Below are 20,410 nucleotides of genomic sequence, written 5' to 3' on the forward strand. Positions count from 1 at the left end.
GGAGCGCAGCTCGGCAGTGGTTACTTCAGACACACAAAGGAGGAGTTCTCGCTCCTCAGGAAACCCTGCAAGCTCGGATCGCTACTACAAAAACATTTGTCTCAGTGGATTATCCTCACTGTCAGGTAAGAACTATTTTTTTTCCCCCCACCTTAACAGCAACAACAACAAAAAGATTCAGGGGAGGTGGAGAGCAAGCAAGAATCTACTAAATCTGGACTGTTTTGAAGAGCTTGGAGTTATGCTGCGAAGTCTTGCACTGGCTCTTGGCATCAGCTGCAGTTTACAGCATAAGATCCAGAACTAGCTGGTTCTGCGTGTGAAGTGGGAAGAGGAGCTATCGGGGGATAAACTTCCAGGCAGCAAAACACTTGCTGGAGTTTGGAAACGATGCGTCCGATAGCCAGCTCTCTAATCTCATGGGTTTGCTAAATCCTAGTACAAGCCGCTGGGGGTACTCTGGAAATCCTGCTGGTTTTCAGCCGCCTCTGCAAGTAAAACTCTCCGCAAACGTAAACTTTGGAGGCTCTGTTATTTGCTCTGTGATAAGTTGTTGAGCAAATGTTAGCTTCTGGTTCGTATCAGACACAAAGTCCCCGGTAGCCTGGGGGCTCTGCGGGGGAAGGAGCCCTCTGGAATCACCAGAAATAAAGGACAGTCCTTACTTGACTTTTATTAGCAAGCATGCTTACGGTTCTTCACTTTTCCCTCCACCAGGAGCCCAGCCAGAATGAAACTAGTTCACGTCGCTCTGCTCTATCTCGGTTCTGTGACCTTCTTCGGGGTGGATGCTGCAAGGGTGGACGTAGCGACAGAGTTCAAAAGAAAGTGAGTATCGGAGCGCGCCCTCCTGCCAGCGCCCAGTACCGCGCGTGGAGCTGCGGAGCCTCCGCGCCCCCGCACCGGGCTCCGGCCGCGATCGCAGGGACCGGACTCCTTATGGGAATTGCACAGCTCCTTGAAGGCCTCATGCCCTTTCAGGAAACACTGGGGGGGAAAATTAAAAAAAAAAAAAAAAAAAAAGGAAAAAAAAAGGGGGGGTGGGAAATCTCGGCGCTGGCAAAGATTTTGGCCCCTCGAATCTATTTGGTTTGGCTCCCGCCCTGCAGGCTTGCGCTAACAGGCTGTCCTCTTCCCTTGTGCTCCTTTCAGATGGACAAAATGGGCACTGAGCCGAGCCAAGCGGGACGTGAAGCCTGCGGGCGTGCTCCGAGGGCTGGGGGCAGCCGCCGATGTGCTGCCTCTCGTAAGAACCCAGGACGTGAAAGAGGATCTCCGAGTCTCGCATCCCAGGTAAATACCATCCCCTTTCTGGGCTCGGGCACTTGCTCGAGGCGGTGCAAAGTTTCAGGGTCCCTCGTTTCCGGGCGTTTCGGGTTATTCTCGCTATAGGTCCCCCAGACCCGGAGGCAGGTCCTGCCCGGGCTGCACATCGCGCTGAAAGCAGCCTCCCGCCTCCCTTTCCCCGCGCTCTTTAGCCGGCGGGAGATAGTAGCGCCTTTACTGCGAAAGCCAGATATAAATAGTAACTTGAGCTCTGGATCCATAGATAAAGTAACAGCCATAAACCGGCGGGGCCTCTCCCCCCATGGACAGCAAGCTCTGTTCCGCGCTCCCGCCGCTCGGCGGGGGGCAGAGCCGGGGGTGGTGGGAGGCACTTGGGCACCTCGGGACAACCCCGTCTCCAGCCTGGGGGGCTCCCTGCCCTCCCCTCCCCTTCCCGCGTCCGCCGGGTCCTCTCCTCCGGGGCCCACTGCGCTGTTCTCATGCCCGTTCTCTCTCTTCCTGCCTCCAGCAGCCGGGAGGATGCTCACATCCGCGTCAAGCGCTACCGCCAGAGCATTAACAGATTCCCCCACTTCCAAGCCATCCGCATGGGGTGCCGCTTCGGGACGTGCACGGTGCAGAGGCTGGTCGACGAGATCCACAGGACGACCGGCAATAAGGATAAGGACGACACCGCCCCGCCCAACAAGATCAGCCCGCAGGGCTACGGGCGGCGGCGGCGGCGGTCCCTGCCCGAGCGCCGCAGCCCAGCGCGCTCCCCCCGCGCCGGGCGGCGCCCACGGACGCACCGGGCGCAGCCCCTCGACCCCGTCCTGGAGGTGTGAGCGCCGCACGCCCCGGCCGAGGCCGCCCCGACGCATGGACTGAGGCGCGGACTGAGATCCGGCAGGATCCGCGGAGAGCGCCCGCCCGGGCGGGACCCGGCGCGCCCTCCGCGGGGGAGCTGTGAAGGGCCGGGCCCGCCGGGGCTGCGCCCCCCGCACGCCGCCCACTCCGACCCTCCCCGGGCGAGGCCCCGCCGGCTCCCGCACCCGCCGCCCGGCGCTGGAAGGCGCCGCCGAGCCGCCCCCCGCCCGCCGCTGCACCCGGGGGGCCGGGCGGTCCCTCCGGAGCCCTGCCCCGAGGAGGGGATGCTCTGGGGAGCCCCGCCGCCGGGGGGGACCCGCTGGCGGGCGACTGGCCCCGGCCTCGCCTTCTGCCTCCGGGAGTTTGAGGGTGCCCGTCAGCCCCGGGCAAGGACAGGTCGCCCACATCTGCTCTACCCTCTGCGTTATCTGCACCCGGCAGGGAATCGGACACTCACTAGTCCCTGCGGGGACTGCGATATACTTGAACGTCACAGAGAGGAAAAGTGCAATTGTACGTGGTTTTTGTTAATTATAAGTGCGGTGTGTGTGGATCACGAGATACGTATCGGTATTTAAGGTTGTTCTGTGTCATGTCATGTTTGTATCTTTTTTTTTTTTTTAAAAATATATTTTATTTTTATACGTTTTATATATATATATATATATATTGCATACGGGCATTTTAAAACATTGTATCCCCTCTATTTTTCATATCGTGAATGTCAAACGTTAAACTCTTTTTCCATACCTTTTTTTATCTTGCATTCCAGACTGGTGAAAGATGTAGAGAATGTATCAGCTGTTCTCCATGGGTAATATGTGAAATAAAATAAACACAATTACATAAAACAGTTCTGTTATGTTGTCTTTAGTGGGGGCAGTGGTCAAGATGAATCATTTCTTACTGTGTTCAGTCCTACCCGTGCTAACCTAGCGTGGCAGTTCTGGGACAGACCAAAACTCTTCCACTGTGGACTTTGTTAGCAGCCACCTTATCTCATCAAATGGAGTAAACTCCAAACCAGCATGCATCCTAAAATCCCAGGGCAGGTCTGCAGAGAGGGCTCTAAGGCTCTTTTCTGCCCACATGTTCCAGCCAGGGCTGAAACGTGTCACAGCTTGGATTGATCGTGCAAGTTTATTTTTTGCCCTAATTAATCAGAGAAACAACTGCACACTTCAACATTGCACAACAAAGTAACAGATTTATTGAGGGAGCACGTTCCAAAAATGGTCATGGCAGCTTCCAAGGTTATTTATGTTGAAGGATTTCCTGGGCCACAGTTCAGGTTAAAGTTAAACGGTGACCGGTTCAGTGCGGGGAGAACATTTTGGATAAAAGCTTAGCATTGGGGATTTTGTTGTTTTGTTCTTTTTTCTTTTTTTTTTTTTTTTTTCGGGTTTCGTTTTGTTCTATTTTTTTTTAAACAAATTCCAACCACAGACCAGAAAACAAATGTGAAACTGAACCTAATTAATGCACCACCAGCACCATCTATTGGTACGTACTCCTTGCACTCCAACAAAACAAACCTAAAAACAAGTGTATTTAAATAACTTCTTGGGTGACACATACAATTTCCCCTATTTTACCATATCTCCGAGCACAGTTAACATACACAGAAGAGGACTGGGGAACAGCAGAACTAATTGCTGCTAGAATAAATGAAGTGGGAATTTACTTTTTTTTTCCCACCTAATACTAAATGCCTCAGGAACATATATTTACAAGAAAAATTTGAAAGAACTGGCAATGATGCCTTTCCAGGAAGACTGCTGCAAAAAAGCTTGGGTAAGGATGGAGTGACTACATACCTGGCATGTATTCATAATTTTTCTCCCCAAACTTTGAAGTTCTGCTCAGAATTGCCTATTTTTAGTTACTTTCCTAAACATTTTCAGCTAAGAATTTCGAAATCTTGAGAGGCACGTTTTCCACTTTAAATGTTATTAAAAGAAATAAAAAGCAATTATGATGACACTTGCCAATTTTAATTACCATCTCTTTGTTAACAGCTGGAAGAGAATTTACCTCTCTACTGGTGGTGGCCTTTCTGATCCAGATTTTGTAAGATGTAAGGGGTCAGAGCAAATGCATGATCTTCAGTGCAGAGTATGACTGCCAGCTGAGAAACAAGCAAGTGGCTACTCTAAAATCCTGGAACACTTTGACACTGGAAGAGTTGCTGTTACAAGTTTTGGGGCGCCTGCAGTGGGAAATTACAATGTGTAGGTGAGAGCAGGATGCTACTTAAAGCACAACAGCAAAACTGAAAGGACCTCAACAGAATCATTCAATTTAACAGCTACAATGTTTTCCTTATGGGTTACACATCTAAATTTGGGACAGAATGCTGGATTTGGCTATAGTGTGGTAATTAAGGATGTACTTGCCAACTAGTTACTTTTGTTTGTATTGATCTTTTCTTCATCTACTGCCAACATCCAGTCCTTACTTAAAGTACCTTTTCTTCTCTTCTTTCCCCTTCACTGGTAGAAAACACTTCACCCAAAGCTGAAAGATCCTGCCCTTATATGACAGGGCTAAAACCAGCTAGCTGGTGCAGGATGGCACAATTCTGACTTGACTGGAGTTTAGGAAGTGCTGCTTGTGTTCGGAAGGACCAAGAGCACCACCTGCCGCGCTTGTAGGGAGAAGCAAAACTCTGCAGTTGCAATAAACAGCAATTAAAGAAAAGAAAGATTTGGTTTTTAATTCCCTCCATTCCCCCCACCAGTCTTTGAAACTATGTTTCAGAAAGTATAAAGAGCAACACTGCCAGAAAGTAGTGAGGAGCCCTGTGCCTCTGTACATTCTTTGAAAGAAAGAAAGGAAACCCTGGAAACAGCATAACAGAGTATTTTGGCTAACCTAGGCTAGATAAGGAGAAGGAGGATGACAGAGCAGGCAGGCAGGGACTCCTTCCCATTGTGCAGCTAACCCCATATCACAACTGAGTTCCAGGTTTCAGGACATGGGTTTATAAGGGCTAAAATATATCAAGACAGCATTCTTCCTTCTCATCCATTTCCGCACCAGCCCCAGGTGCAAGCTGTCCAGGTGAAAGCTCTTCCTCGTGCCCAAGCAGGGGGTGACAATGAAGATCTCTGGCTAAGCATCTTTTAACTACAAACACCCCACAAAGCAAATATTGTGTAGGAATGCTCAAACAGCAGTTGAAATCCCTACATGGACTAGATAAAAATCTCTGAAAAGTGTGAGGATCTCGGGTTTCAGGGGGAACAAGGCTGTGAAACAGCCCACGAAAGTAAGCATCCTCCTGTAGTCATAGAAGTTCAAGAGGAGCCATGTGCTTAAGTCAGGCCAGTTTATGCTCTAATGTGACAGATGAGAAGTGGAAGATGTCACTAAATGCCTCCAAAGTGAGGAGCATCTGTTTATACACCACCTTAGTTACAATATTGATTTCTAAGAACAGTCTGGCGTCCCACAAGACAGTATTTCAAAGGGTGCTAAAACTACGACTTGAAGTTCGGTTCAAACAAGGTTCTAAATTAAAATTAAGTTTTGCAATGGTAAATATGTATTGGAGCAGGAATTCATCCTTGTCCACTGGTCTGTTCAAGAGTGGATGCCAAAGGAGTGGTCACCATACCCAGCAGAGCCTCCACAGTGAAGTGTCAGAAGAGTTCATGGAATATTCTTTATGAGGGATTATTTTGTTCTGTACCTACCCAAGAGACACTCCACGGCAGAGAAAAAACTACTTCACTATAGACAATTTTTCATTACCAAAATGGATTCCAAAGGTTATTTTTATTTCAGAAAGATTTTTGTGGCTTCGTTACTAAGTCTATACGGAACTGTGGCAAGGGGCCTAAAATGATGATATACAAGAACTTTCCCAAAAAATCATAGTGCAGGTCCCCTAACCTGGAAGAGGGAAACAAGGAATTACTTTTATTTCTCCAGTTGGTACCATGAAACTAACTTCAAGCAGCCATGTCACTGTAAAAAGTGTTTGTTCTCCAGTTACATCAGAAAGTGGTCAGAGTTGTGCCACTGTTACCTAGGAACAACTTCTACTGTATCCAAAAAGTAGAGACACTGGTGTGCTTTTAGATGATTATCAAAATCTGCAAAGCATCTTGGTCCATGCTAAGAAGAACTGCAGTCAGGTGCCAGACTAAAACTTTTTCTGCAAGTACAACGACAGAAAGGGGAATACTAATGAATACTTTGGCACATATGAAGCCTTTTCTGGCTCATTTAGTACCCAAAGGACAGCAAGTCATAATTAAAGCCAATAATGGCAACTCCAGACAGCCATCCAAATAGTTTCCTCGTGCCGTCAATACACCGTTTCATATTATCTCACATCATACTTAAGTAGTGTAGAGCACACAGGCATCAGGAGGAAAAATTCCAGCATGACTGAGTACAACCAATAACTAATCCACTTATGCCTAACTAAAATTTGTTTGTTGTGTTCACAAGAGTTTGCTTTTATTATCCAAATGTTTTTTAAAGAACAGTTGTTTACTTTTCACCAAATAATTTGTGTCAGCTTTGAAATTGTTTTAATTTTAAAATACTTAATTCTTTGGAGCGAGGCCATGTATCCTTCACGAGGAGAAGGAGCATAATTTTTTCATGAGGTAAAGAACTTTGCTGTGTAAAAGCCTTTTTACTACAAGCTATATACACCAGTCAAAATGCTTGATAATGTCTCCAAATGAAAAACAAATGGTCCCATTAAGACTAGAATCAATGTTAATGATTTGATAAGACTGGAGTGTTTTGCTTGCAACATTCCTTGCAAATGCAACAGCAATGAGGAGGCCAAATGAAATCTTTTGACTTTTTTTGATTCTGTGATAACTTTTACAGAACATTTAACTAGACCTCCTCGACTCTCCCATCCACTTACAAAATCCTGGGGTTTTCCAAAGACAGGAAAGATCAACCCCACTGAAGGCACATATTTTGTAATAAATTCTGACTCTCAGAATAGGTTTGCAAAATAAATATTTTTCCAATACTTTCAGTCAATTGTCACTTCTTGTGAATTACACGCAACTTTTCCATCACTTATAAAAAGGTTTATATTTTCTTCATACTTTGCATGGTGTAAAAATAAACAAACAAGTGTCTGGGTCTTAATCTCTGATGTCCAGTAGTATTGGCAGAAACGGCAGAACAAACAAACCGGATCTTATCTGTTAGTTCAGGAGCAAACCAAGCAGTTCATCAAACAAACATGCTTATTGTCCTTTTAATAGGTGGGTGCTGTAACGGGGGTTACCACGAGACTGAATCCCTCAAAGACTAAAAGGGCACCGTGCAATTCATCCCAGCGCTGTCACAGCAGAGGACAGGAGGGCGTGGGGGTTCCTCACTTCCCCTTCCGTGACCCAAGTCTGTTGTGCCTCCCTGCTAGAAAGCAGCAAACTCTCAGATCTGGGCCACCACACTTCCCTGCCTGTGTATGAGGGCCCTGGATCTCAGATCTGAGGCTGCACACTGGGAGAAGACAGCTGCACCTTGTAAAGTGAGTTTGTTCTCTTTGGAGACAAGGAAAAAGTGATGGATTTTTAAATCACTTTTTCTAAGTCATTTTTTTCCCGAGGCTGTGCAGCTCTGCATCTCATTCTGCATAAGGAACACATTCATAGTCTGGCCCTTTATTGATAAACAACATGAAAAATATGCAACTGGCATATATCATTATTCTCCTTACTGCCTACAGACATCAGGCATTCTGGTGTGATGAACTGGTGAGCCAGATAGGAATCTCAACCCCAAATCCCAGGCCTGAAACCGATCCCATCTAATTGAAACAAAACTTCTACTGACTTCAGCGGGAAGAAAATCTAAGCCCCAGCCTTCTTTCAAAAACATGTCTATTTTTATACCAAAAGATTGTATTCTAAATTTTGCTTTATACTTCACTTATTCTCACAATTTCTGGTTTTGAACACTGAAGAAACTACCAAAAGACAGAAGTAAGGGATGGGATCCGTGTCAAAAAGAAGTAACTCAAATCCAGACTCTCAGTTCAATTTGAAGTGAGTTCAGCAATGTATGCTTATTGCTGCTGCTCTTAAGTGGATGTGGTGCTGCTGGCAATGACAACTTCAACAAACATACATGTGTCAAGTGCGTCACTAAATGTGTTCGTGAGTAGGGATGGAATCCCAGAAACTTCCAGTGTTCTTGTCCAAAACCCAAACTTCATTTCTTATTTAATGCAGTAGGACTTTGTGAAGTGTTTTAAACATCAAGACTTTATACAGTGGCATTTCCTTCCTCCTCTCTTTCTTCTCTTTATGTCTCAAAAAAAGTCTCACTACCTGTTTTGGAGCACCGGAAAAGGATGTGTCCGGACAACCCGAATCAGAGAGAGTGGTTACATAGCTCACAGCAGAGATTGGCAGTCAAAGCTCCTGCATCCCTCAGGGTGCACACACTAGCACTTTGTGATAATATTTGCATGAAGCAATCAGTTTAATGAAGGATACAAAAAGATTTGCACAAAGAAGTGAGTCCTACAGTGACGATTTGCCGAATGATAATTCACATCCTGTCACCCCAACCTGGTTTCATTAACTCCTGGTAATGGGGGAAAAACAACCCCTCACGTTACAAGTGCATGAGGGCCATTAAACCTGATTTATTGTCTTAACCACACTGCAAGACAGACAGAAACAAATGAGACGATTTTTCCATGGAATGTTGTTAGAGCGTGTGCACGAAGATATTTTTCTTCTTCAACTGGTCTGGCGCATCTGTACAGCTTTGCTGCCATCTGCTGCCTCCTGAAGACAAACAAATCACTCTCGAAAATGAGAGCTGGATGCCAGTGGCAGGCGCTGCTGCCAGAATCGGGGGGAGGCCTGGCTTTAAAAGCACTTTATAGCTGGCCTGGGCTGGTTACTCAATATGCTGAGTAAGGCAGAGACTGACATTTTTCATTCCTCCTGAGCTTTACTCAGAAAAAGCAGGAACAGCACAATACATTTACTTATTTCAAGGAGATGAAGAAAGGAGCTATTCTGTTGTTTCTGTTGTTCTGAGTAAACCCAGGGGTTACACTTTGCCCAATGGATGCCTGGATGCTTCTGTCCTGATACCACTTTTGCCACTGTGGGCTACCAAGAGAACACTGAACACAGCAGCGTTTTTTGAGAAAATACTGTTTTCAAGGTATTACATGAAGGGATCAAAGGGGAACATTGGCTCCTGTGTTACAGGAATGACCTATTTACTGATGAGTAAAGAAGGCTGAAGTTAGAGAAGACCACTGTTGCCTTTTCATGAGAACTCATGATCAGAGAGCTGTGCACATGCTCTTCATTTCTAGACACAGAGCTCTTTAAAAGGCAGGAATCAGAACAGTGTGCTGAGTCAGACTGAACTGCTTCTCCCATCCCCCTAAGGCATAAACAACACACCATCTCAGTAGTTAGGTGTGAGCTGTCAGCTTCTGTGATCACAGAACTGAAGTTGTTCCCCTGTTAAAAATAGAAGAGATTATTTTCTAAAAAAAAAAAAATAAATATAATTTTTGTGCTGGATTGAAATCACTCTACATAATTGTGTGTTATACACAGTATAATACAAGGATTCTTATTTTAATAAATGATGTACTGCAAAATACTTTCATTATAACACATAATCCAGTGATACTCACACAAGGAGAAAGCAGTATATCTGGTATGAAAGAGTGCTTTAGATTCTACCTGAGGAAGCTAAAGACAGAGATGACTTGTAAAAGATTGTAAATATTTCTTGGCTTATGTGAGGGATTTTTAAATTTTATTTTTAATCCTGCTGAGTAACTCAACCAGGCATTGAAAAATGGCCTTCCATCAATGTATCTCTTTTCATCTCTATGACTACAGAGATTCTTCAAAAATTATATTGTATATGATGCTGACATACAACATTCAGCCTTTTACTCAAAACAGGTTTAAAACAAGTAGTTGAAATGGTATATTTTTATTTACATCTGGTTTGGAATCAGTGCTGGTTAAATTTGCTCTCTGCTGGATATACAGTGATTCCCTAGTTGCTTCATTCAGCCCCCCCAGTTTACAGTCACAAACAGGAGAATGGAAATGTTGTAGGAATGGTTGTAGGGGCACACCTGGAGCATGGACCTTCAGCCAGGAGATCACTTCAGCCCACATCTTTGCTTCCTTGCCTCAGGACAGGCATCAGTCCTGTTCCCAGGCCAGAAAAACTATTTCCCTCGGCCTAAGGCTGCAAATATGGTGGAACATCACAATTATTAACTACTGCCAGTTCAGGGAGAGGAGTGGGAGAGAGGACTGATGAACAGGGTGGACCACCACTACTCAAGAGATGAATGCACTCACATATTGACCGTGGAAGCCCAGAAACACAGACATGAAAACACACCTGTCCAGTGAGGCACAGACACAAGAGATTTAGGACTGCCATCTATACACCATCAGTAATACCCACACAGCTGAAAGACCAGGAAGACAGAAATCAAAGTTGCTGTCAGCCCTCTTCCATTAAAGGCTGTTTACTGGAGATCCCTGGAGGAGGCCCCTGTGTGAACAAGCCCAGTGAGAACCTAAAGAACAGCACTGAGCAGCCAGGGCACTCTTCCTCCAGTCTGGAAACAAAGGCTTGTGCAAAACCTAGTCTAAACAGCCCTTCTACTGCACAAATACCTGCCAGGGGATGTCAGATCTCCTGATAAGACAGTCAAATACCTGCCAGGGGATGTCAGATCTCAGTCAAATTCATATTTTGAAACAGTAAATTGTATATATGTGTACGTTCGGAAACGGTTTCAAAATGGTCTTTCAAATTCTTTTCTAGATCCAGTTTTGGCATCCAGTTAGGATTCCATCCTGCTTTCTGGTTAAAAACACAGCAGTTTGAAGCTACCAGTTGCTAAATTAGATTGCTTTCTAACTCTGGCAGCTCTCATGTACTCAAAGTACATGAGACTGGAGAAAAAAAAAATCTGTGATGGAGAAAGGGACCAGAAAAGCCCAGTTCTTTTAGAAAGAACAGGTGTTGTAGGCCAAATCAGATATGCAGCTCAGTGTCCAGCAGCAGCAAGAAATCAGTGTGTTGGACATCATTGGGAAGGTTACTGAGGATCATTAAGGTGGTTGGTAAGGTGAATGCAGAAGTGTAATTCATCAAATCTTGTAATATTACAGCTGGGGGAGGGGGTCACTCACTGAAAGTAGCAGGGAAATGGTTTAAAACTGATAAAAGAAATTATTTTTTTTTTTACACAGCCGTTATTGGATTCCTGGAATTCTTTGTCCTGAGAGGCCGTGGAGGTAGATGGCATTAGCAAGTCAAAAAAAAAAAAAAAAAAGAAGAGAGAGAAGAAGAGAGAAGATAAGAAGGTATCTCAGATAACAGTATCAAAGCAAATACTATAGGCAACAGGCAGGGATGAGCTCCTTAATTCAATGATGCTGGAAGAGTAGGAGGAGAATAGGCCATGGGAAGTGGCACACAATGTCCCTAAACAGTATGCCCTTTCCTGCAGGAGACAGTGGGGGCAGCACATTGGCCTTGAGAGACTGCTGCTCTAACCCAGCCAGGCACTTCTATGTTATCATGGATAAAGCTTCTGTGTTGAGCATCCCCTCCCTGCAAGAAAAGCCTCTCCATGGTGCTGTACTGGGAACGTGAATGGTGCCTGCAGCCAGTGAGTGGGAAACTGGCTCATGAGAGCACACAGGCTTAGAAACACACATTTACACTGTAACACACACCAACAGGATTGTTCCATCCCTCTGTCCACACACCCTCCAGCAGCAGCTCAAAACTCTCTAGTACAAAAAGGTCAGAAGAAAGTTGCCTTTTCTCTCTGAGGCCTTGCAGTGTAGGCAGCAAAAGAGAAACACAAAATCTCTGGACAAGAGGAAGAACAACTTGCATTGAAGAGTCAGTAATGGTTACTACTATCACAAACACTTGGGAGGGTTATAGAAGCAACTCACCAGTTTAATTACTTCAAAAGTACTTCAGAGTGGAATAAAACATGTTAATAGGAACTGCTTTAACCATGTTCTGCTTTCTCTTAATGGCTGCTTGTTTATGAATAGTGTTTTAATGTTTTCTTCTTGACAACCACTGTAGCAAGAGAGAAACCACTTCTTTTGGCTTCAGTTGAGAACAGCAGAGGTCTGTGATGTGCTCTGTGAGCAAAACTGAACTGAATGACATTCAGTGAAAGAAAAAATGCACAGGTAAGAACCTTATTCTTTGCTTTCATGTGTCTTGCATATTTTTGAAGGCACAAGTTTTTGTTGATTAGGGAGTTTTATTTTTACCCTGCTTTTTCACCAGCCTCTCTGCTGATGAAGAATGAATAGGGAAAGTGTTGACCTTTCTCTGTATGTTCCAGTTAATAAATACAAATAACACTTTTTTGTATCTGTGCCCAGTTTGGATAAAACACAGTCTGATAGATACTGTATCCCAGATGTTACATCTGATAATTAGGCAGCTTTAAAATGTAACATAGCTACATGTTATTAAAACCACTAGAATAAAATTAAACCTTCATCCCTGTCATATTTTCCTTTGTGCAGGAAAACAGGTTTTGCCTTGAAAAGGACAGTGTAAAGAAGAAGCATAATGATTTAGAGGAAGGTAACTTTCAATTCCAGCTTGTCTGTCTTAAATACTTTGCAATAAAGTGCTCAACATTCGCTTATCGTAGTCAGCTGGTAAGCTCTGTTGCTTTTGTGTATTCTAACACACTTCTAGTATGATCCAAAAAATCCAGGCAAGAGGTAATATATGTGATCACATGACTTGTTATCTTAAATGGTTTCATATGTGGTATTTGCTCCAGTTATTTGACATGACTCAAGTTGACCTCATTGTTTGTATGCTTGAAAGGGAACAATTATGCAACTACTAAATGGTATGGAAGACAGTAATGCCACATGAGACAGGAAAGAAAATAGGAATGCAATGTCTACCGAGCTGTCAAAATGTCTGACACCAGCATAATAAGTTTATTTTCTTTGCGTGGTCCTATACTACGGAACAATGAAAAAGCTAACATTCATGCTGTAAATCTGGATTAATCATGACATCTCGCAGTTCTTGTAGTCATTTGGAACCTACAATTTTTGTGGTTCTCTGTGTATTTTCAGGCAAGTTTCGCATCTGCCAGAATAACAAACTCTAAAATGATTAAAGGAGACAACAGTGGCACTAAAAATAGCATTTTATGACAATGCTGTCAAATGATAGCATACATAAAATGATGCATATGTATCCTTAGTTATAAAATCTTTGTACATACTTAACATGAGTTTGGCAACATCTCAAGGAGGATGTTAAAGCAAGTACATCTTTAGTTTTATCAGTGGTTTATTAAAAACAGTGATGAAATAACACAGCATTAATTAAAATTGAACAAGATCCAAACACTATAACTTTCTTGTTAGTACTGACCTCCTTCTTGTGAAGCATTTGTATGAATAAGTTAGAAAATGAAGGATTGAAGAGTCCTGGAAAATTTACTGGTATCTATTTAATCTGATTTTCAAGTTCTTTATTTTAGTTTTCCTGGCACCTATTTCAAGTTTTTTTTAAGTGAAAACACGTAACACCCTAAGAAACTGCAAGGCGTCCTCTGAAAACTATTTTGCTAGATTTCAAATCACCTTAAAGCCTTTACAGAGGTTACAAAACAAGGACATCCTCTTGTTCTGAGGCCTCTGACTCCAACCTCATCAAATGTCAGTGGCCAGTGAGTGGCTGACTGGCCCCCACCCAGCTGAAGCAGCACAACACAGCGCTGATGCTTCACAAGGGTGAGAGCTTCCTACTGATTCCATAAGGAACCAACTTAACAAGGATGGCCACAGACCACTGAAGGTACTCCAAGACATTGTTAAATCATGCCATAATTAAAGAGTTTTTTAGGCATTTTGTACTGATCCCAGAGCCCTGACTAAAACCCACACCTGAGGAATTGCACACTGTGCTCCCTAGTCCTTCCCCCTGTTTCAGTATTTTCTAATCCCCGTTCTACAGGTCTCTGGCCACAGTATGCATGCTCAAGAAAGTGCTCCAGTGAAGTGCTGGAGAAAGGAAACTTCAGAAAAAATGGTAAATATCTTTGGTTTTCACACAAATGCCCAGTGGACAGAATAAACTTTCCTTGTCCTACTAGTAGAATCACTGATGCACAATTAGAGGACAAGAGCCTAGAGAATATGTGTGCTGGTTTGTTCTCCTCACAGTGGCTGGTGTGGGGCCGTGTTTTGGATTTGTGCTGAACACAGAGCTGATAATGTAGAGATGTTTTTGTTGCTGCTGAGCTGTGTTTGCACAGAGCCAAGGCCTCTTCTGCTTTTTGTGCTGCCCTGCTGGTGAGGAGGCTGTGGGGGAGGAGACACATGTGGGAGAGGTTGGGAGGAGACACATCCAGGACAGGTGACCCAAACTGACCAAAGGATATCCCAGACCATATGACATCATGCTCAGCGTATAAAGTAGGGGGAAGAAAGGAGGAAGAGGGGGATGTTTGCAGTGACACTGTTTGTCTTCCCAAGTCACCGTTAGATGTGATGGGTCCCTGCTCTCCTGGGGAGGGCTGAACACCTGCCTGCCCATGGGAAGTGGTGAATTCATTCCTTGTTTGGCTTTGCTTGTGAGCACAGCTTTTGCTTCCCCTACTAAACTGTCTTTATCTCAACTCACAAGTTTTCCAGCTTCTACCTTTCCCATTCTCCCCCTGATCCCTTGGGGGATTGAGGAAGTGGCTGTGTGGTGCTGGTTGCGGGCTGGGGTTAAACCATGACAATATGACAAGATGTTCTTTTGGAGCATGAAAGCTACTGCTGTCAACTCTGAGGGAGGCAGACTTTGGTGCCTGAGGGTTTATTCAAGTTTTCCCTGGACAACATGATCTTGCCTCCAGATACTGGTTCCCTTCAATGTGTGAGCAGGAAGATCAATTTTAATTAGCATGACTTTAAATCTGATCAAAGCAAATACCAATTGCTGTCAGCCAGCATGGTGATCACAGCTACCTCAGACACACTGCAACAGAAGACTTGTTGCTTTACTTGTGTGTTGGAAGTGGATGGCAAAGGAAAGCAAACATCATGATTTAGCTCACAGCCTCAGAATCAAGATGAGGAGAGAAATATTTTTGCTTATCATGACACATTTAGTGTTTTGTTCTGGATTTCTTGGGACTTCTCTCAAACATTTAGTGTCACAGAAATGAGAGGGAAAAATAAATATATCAGAGGGCTTTTGTCCCCCAAATAGGTGGGGTGGAACCATACCAAACTGCAGTTTTGAGGCCATGGCATAGCTTTAGAGCTTTAGAGCTCTGTTCAGCACAGTCTGGTAGCAACTTCTCAGTCATACTGCTCACAGCTGCTCTTTCCCAGTCTGAAAGGGGATACAGCACTTTGGAACCACAGCATTTCCCACTGAGCCCAAAAGCTCACACTGGTCCCCTGAGATGCTGCCTGACAGAATTATCCTGAGCCAGTAAGCAACTCTGGTTCCAGACACAGGCTGCCAGGCCTTTCCACTTACACAGCATTCAGCCTTTCAGGGCTCTTTCTCAGTGGCAGCACTGACAAGAGTATCAACACTTCTGCCTGTTTGCAGCACTCCTAGGCCCAGGTGTTCTGTCCTCAGTTCACTGCTATGACATGATCCACTCCTTGCTGTAGGTTTCACAATTACCATCCCAAGCAGAATGCCTTGAGATGGTTTTCCTGGATGTGTCTAGGTCATTCTGACCTAACCCCTTTCCTGTAATATTGTCAGAGAACTGGCTAACTGCCAACGTGCTCAGCGAATTTTAAATGCCATTACAAAGATTATGGTCTGTGTTCAGTACAGATTTTCTGCAACTCCAACTGTTGTGAAAATGCCTGGACTATTTAAATATTGCTCGTACTGTGCAGAGGTAGAGTAGGACTTTTGTTTCTGCTGATTCCTGTCTGAGAAGCTCCTCCAACCTTTGAGTTATTTTCACTCATGTCTAACTTGGAAGAGTTTTGAAACAGCATTTAGCTAAAAAGGGAAGCTGACATAAAGGTGTATGTCAACTTTCCAAATGCTAAATTATAATTACTTTCTTGACTCACTGCCACTTTTGAAGAATGTGGCTACACAGATAACCTAGGAATTGAGGTAACAGTCTTCAATGCAGCTAAATAGTTCAGAAATTACAGAATTAGAAAGCTGAGGTGGTATGATGGCACAGCTGATATGATGAGCTTGTGGGGTTGTTTCTCTCCCTGACTTGTTAAGATAAATTACCTCTTTTAGCAAAACCTTACTCTTCCTGGGCTTGGAGACAGATTGTTTGTTTATTGTTTCTAGTACTACTGTGTACTTGACACTCATTTTGTAAAGCAGTGGAACTCACTGGGCAAGGAAATAGTTACCACGAATTATACTGAGGTGAGAACAGGAAACAAGGATACTCTGGGGAACGTGTGAGCCAAGTGGACACAGAGCAGCTGCACCTTCATGAATTAAGACATCTTCTCCAAGGAGCAATCCCTGGTGCCTGAGCCAAGATAACAAGAATTAAATAAATGTATCCAAGAAGTTATAAAATATATAGGACACATAGAATCCAAGAATACCACAATATTTAATATTAAATGTATTTAGGTGTGGACTTCTCTGTAAGTTCGTGGAATGTTCAGCTAGAGGCATAAATGTCCATCTTCACTTGTTTACTGTCCAAGAATAGTATCTGTGCCCCTAAATGGATTTCCAAAGTACATAGTTACTCTGAACTGACCTTTGAAAATTCTAAATGAAATCTGCATGTGTATGGCAGTGTTTATGTGTTACTGTTTAGCTTTGGAAAAGGCTGGTTGGAAGTTTAAGAAAATGGGAAATGCATCAAGCTAGAACCTGTTGTATTAAGGTTTCAGGACTGTCTGGGTTTATTACTTTGGTTATTTTCCCTCTATGTACAATTCTTAAAAGAATTGTACGTGTACATGGTTAAAGAGCTGGTGCATGCAGATATGTCCTTGCTCGGACAGCAGACTTTTAAATTCAAAATATCTTGAAACACAAAGTAGTAAGAGAGTTCATAAAGACTGTTTCATATTACAACAGAGAGTATTATTTTAAAAAGTCATAGGCTTGTGGTTTATGTTGCTGAACTTACAATTAACAAAATCAAGCTCAGTTTATGTCCCACAATCTTCAGTTTCCCATCAGAAAAGTGCCCTTTTCTGACCCATATTTCTCTTTTGTCCTTCATATGCCATTTGATGGACCCCTTGCCTGTCTTTTTGGTTACTAGAAGGCACTGAAAAGAATACAGATAATAAAGAGAAGCACTCCCTGGTCTCATGGCAATCTCAAGGAACACTTTAGCCTGGATCTGCTGTGCCAGGGAAGATGCAAACCCTCCACTTCACCTTTGTAAAGTCTGCTCCCACTGCCTCTGGCCACTGGAAAAAGCCCCTGGCTGACACTCCTTCTTTAGGTAGCATCACAGTTTGCCTCATTACATTTTGCCATGATGGACATTTTTACTGAAAGAGTAGAGAGAAATGTCTAGTGCCTGCAAGCACCTTCCAGTGACATGTTTTCAAACAGTCAGGAAAAAAAGTATCAGGGAAGACGTGGGTTTTCAGGGGCTGCCAGGCAAGACAAACCACCCACTTCCTGTGGCTCCAGTGACAGGCTTGTGTCCTACTTCTGGAACTCTGCAGGAAACGAGGAGACAGAAACCAGTCTCTTCTGGCAGAGAGCAGTTAACCTTTGGAAGTCTAACTGGTACATTACAGCAGAGGCTTTGACTAATGTGGTACTTTGAGGGAATCTTTGTGAGCACAGGCACAATGCAGTCAGTTAACTGACTAACAACAACACTGACACACTCCTTTTGGCCATGGACTGGATGTCCCATCTGGGCTCCTGAAACAGCAACAGAGCTCTCTCTGTCCTTACTCTAGGACAGAGTTTCAGACATGTAGCTTTCCCCACGTGGGTGTTTCTGGTAATGAAATTGTTGCTCCTGCAAGCGTGGAAATGGGAAAACCTGCATTTCTCCAAACTTGTGTGGATACCCAGGAGTCAGGAGGACTCTTCCAACAGTCTGCCAGCTGGATCAAGAATAATGAAGTTCCAAGGTTTAAACAGTGGTTTGCTCTGGCCATTCTTGATGTAAAAAGATACTTTTACTCTCCGCCCCTCCTGTTCAGTCCTCCCACTCTTTAATTTTTTTGGTTCCCTTTCTTGGACTCCTACAGCTTAAAATCAGAAAACAAACAGCATCCCTTCCCCCACTTCTAAAGAACACTTTTTCCTGCTTTTCTTGGCTGAGTACTCCTTTCCTATTCAGTGGGCATCCTTGGGATATCTCCCAAGGCAGGCTCTGCAGAACGGCCCAGCACCAAGAAGCTTGGCTGTCTAGAGCCTGGCAACGCTGACGTGACCTCGAGTGGCTTAATTTTATAATTGCTGTCTCTGAGATAGTGTGTGAACTCAAACCCATCTCCAAGACTAGCAACCACATCACAATCTCCCGAAAGGAGCAGACACTTTCGCTGGCCTCAGTTCCCCCTCCGAAGGTTCCAAGATACAGAGCCCGTTTTCTTTGGTTTTCATTCATGCAATTACAGGAAATCCCAGAGAGCAGAACAAGAGGGGTCGTTGTTTTACAGAACTGGTAACACCTTGATGGCTAATTTGCCTCGGATCAAAACCAACTACAAAACACAGAGAAACACCCCTTCCATTCAGCTGTATGTTCTTACTACTAAGCAGCTACTGCAAGCTTGCACTGATTTGCACAGAGCCAAGATTTCACCCCAAGCACACTGTCAGTGCAGGTGACCATCCACCATCCACTGGAGATCTGGGATCCACATTCTCAAATTCCCAAACATCTTCTGAGTAGCATCAGTGAGGGGCCACAGTGTTCTAAGGTTGTCCTCCTTCACAGTAACTGGTTAGATTCACAGTGTAGGTAATTTCTGGATCATACCAGAGATTAACATACCTCAGCACTGTTTCAAAAGCTGGCAACATGATACTTGAAATCATGTAATTCATAAGTATTAGAGGAGCATATTCTGGTAGCTCCTTCAGCTTCTGATCAACAACTGAACCCTGTTTAGTCCTTCAGCCACAGAGAAAAAGCACAGAATTTGGAAAAGAGTACACCTCCATTTCTGGGCCTTATCACAATCTTTATAGGTATAAAAATGCATCCAACCTGAATAAAGTTCATCACAACATCTCCGTAACATCTCTGAGATAGTGAAGGGGGTTGACCTTATCTGGCAGCCAGGCTCTATCGCTCCTCAGCAGAACAGAGGAGAAAATAAGATGGAAAAGAACTCAAGAAAAAGGCAGTTTAATAAAGCAAAATGAAAGGCTGTGTACAAAGGAAAACTAAAAGATTTATTCTCTGCTTCCTATCAGCAAGTGATGTCCAGGCACTTCCTGGAAAGTAAGGGTCTCTTCCAACCTTGATGATTCTATGATTAGGCAATGTGTGTGCTTGATTAACATTCCATCTTAATAAAAGCCCAGTGAGTTCCCAACAAATTATCTAAGAATGGTTTTAAAGTATTTCATGAAATAAATTATTTTCCAGTAAAGAAACTGGGACAATTCTAAGTGCTTCCATATGCTAAGCAGCTAAAAATATTTTATCATAGGAACCACATAACATATCTAACATTCAGAAATCCATCATTATTTCCTCAGTAAAACATGTCATTCCAAATAATTCCACATTAATTAAATGTACTATTAATTTGCATAATAAAAAGTACATAATTGGAAGTAAACTCTAATTACATTGTGTTCTTCAGCATTTTGTGAAGGTGGACTATTTTACTGCTTTCACTGTTCATGAGGTTATTTTAACTCAGTTTTCCTAACACATACAAATGTATCTCTTTTTTTTTTTCTATTCAGATGTTGAAGTCATTGAGCCTGGTCCACCCCAGCCATGTGGTTTATGGCTTCAGTAGCAGGAATGGCTGAATTGAAAGCATATCCCCTCCCTCAGCAGTCTCAAATTGAAGATTGATCCTCTCAAAGGTGAAACCAGAAGCAGCTCTTGCTAATACCCTCACCTGTAGCTGAAGTAGAGAACACTACCTGCCTTGGGCACTTACTGCTCTAGGGGCTGTAAACTTCCAGAGGGGAAGTGCATGTGAACAGACCATCCCTCCAGAGTTCTTACAAGCAACATGGGGGAATTCTGACAACTGAGGTACACCTATAAACTCCTGTCACTGTTTGTGGCAGAAGATAAACACCAGTTACT

At 43.7% G+C, this 20,410-nt stretch overlaps 1 protein-coding gene across 2 annotated transcripts; it reads left to right on the forward strand.

Annotated features, from left to right (window-relative positions):
- Positions 1 to 2,984, forward strand: ADM (adrenomedullin). Of its 2 annotated transcripts, none has more exons than XM_051803928.1 (4): positions 1 to 125; positions 718 to 828; positions 1,153 to 1,293; positions 1,799 to 2,984. In XM_051803928.1, the coding sequence occupies exons 2-4, from the start codon at positions 731 to 733 to the stop codon at positions 2,109 to 2,111; spliced, it is 552 nt and encodes a 183-aa protein (XP_051659888.1). In that variant the 5' UTR covers positions 1 to 125; positions 718 to 730; the 3' UTR covers positions 2,112 to 2,984. The 2 variants fall into 2 exon arrangements, with proteins under 2 accessions (XP_051659888.1, XP_051659887.1); XM_051803927.1 differs by having other exon boundaries at positions 5 to 125; positions 1,796 to 2,984.
- The last annotated feature ends 17,426 nt before the right edge of the window (positions 2,985 to 20,410 follow it).

The sequence above is a fragment of the Manacus candei genome, unplaced genomic scaffold, assembly GCF_025592945.1.
Source record: "Manacus candei isolate 608988 ecotype Guabito, Panama unplaced genomic scaffold, ASM2559294v1 h1tg000060l, whole genome shotgun sequence".
Taxonomy (NCBI): Eukaryota; Metazoa; Chordata; class Aves; order Passeriformes; family Pipridae; genus Manacus; species Manacus candei.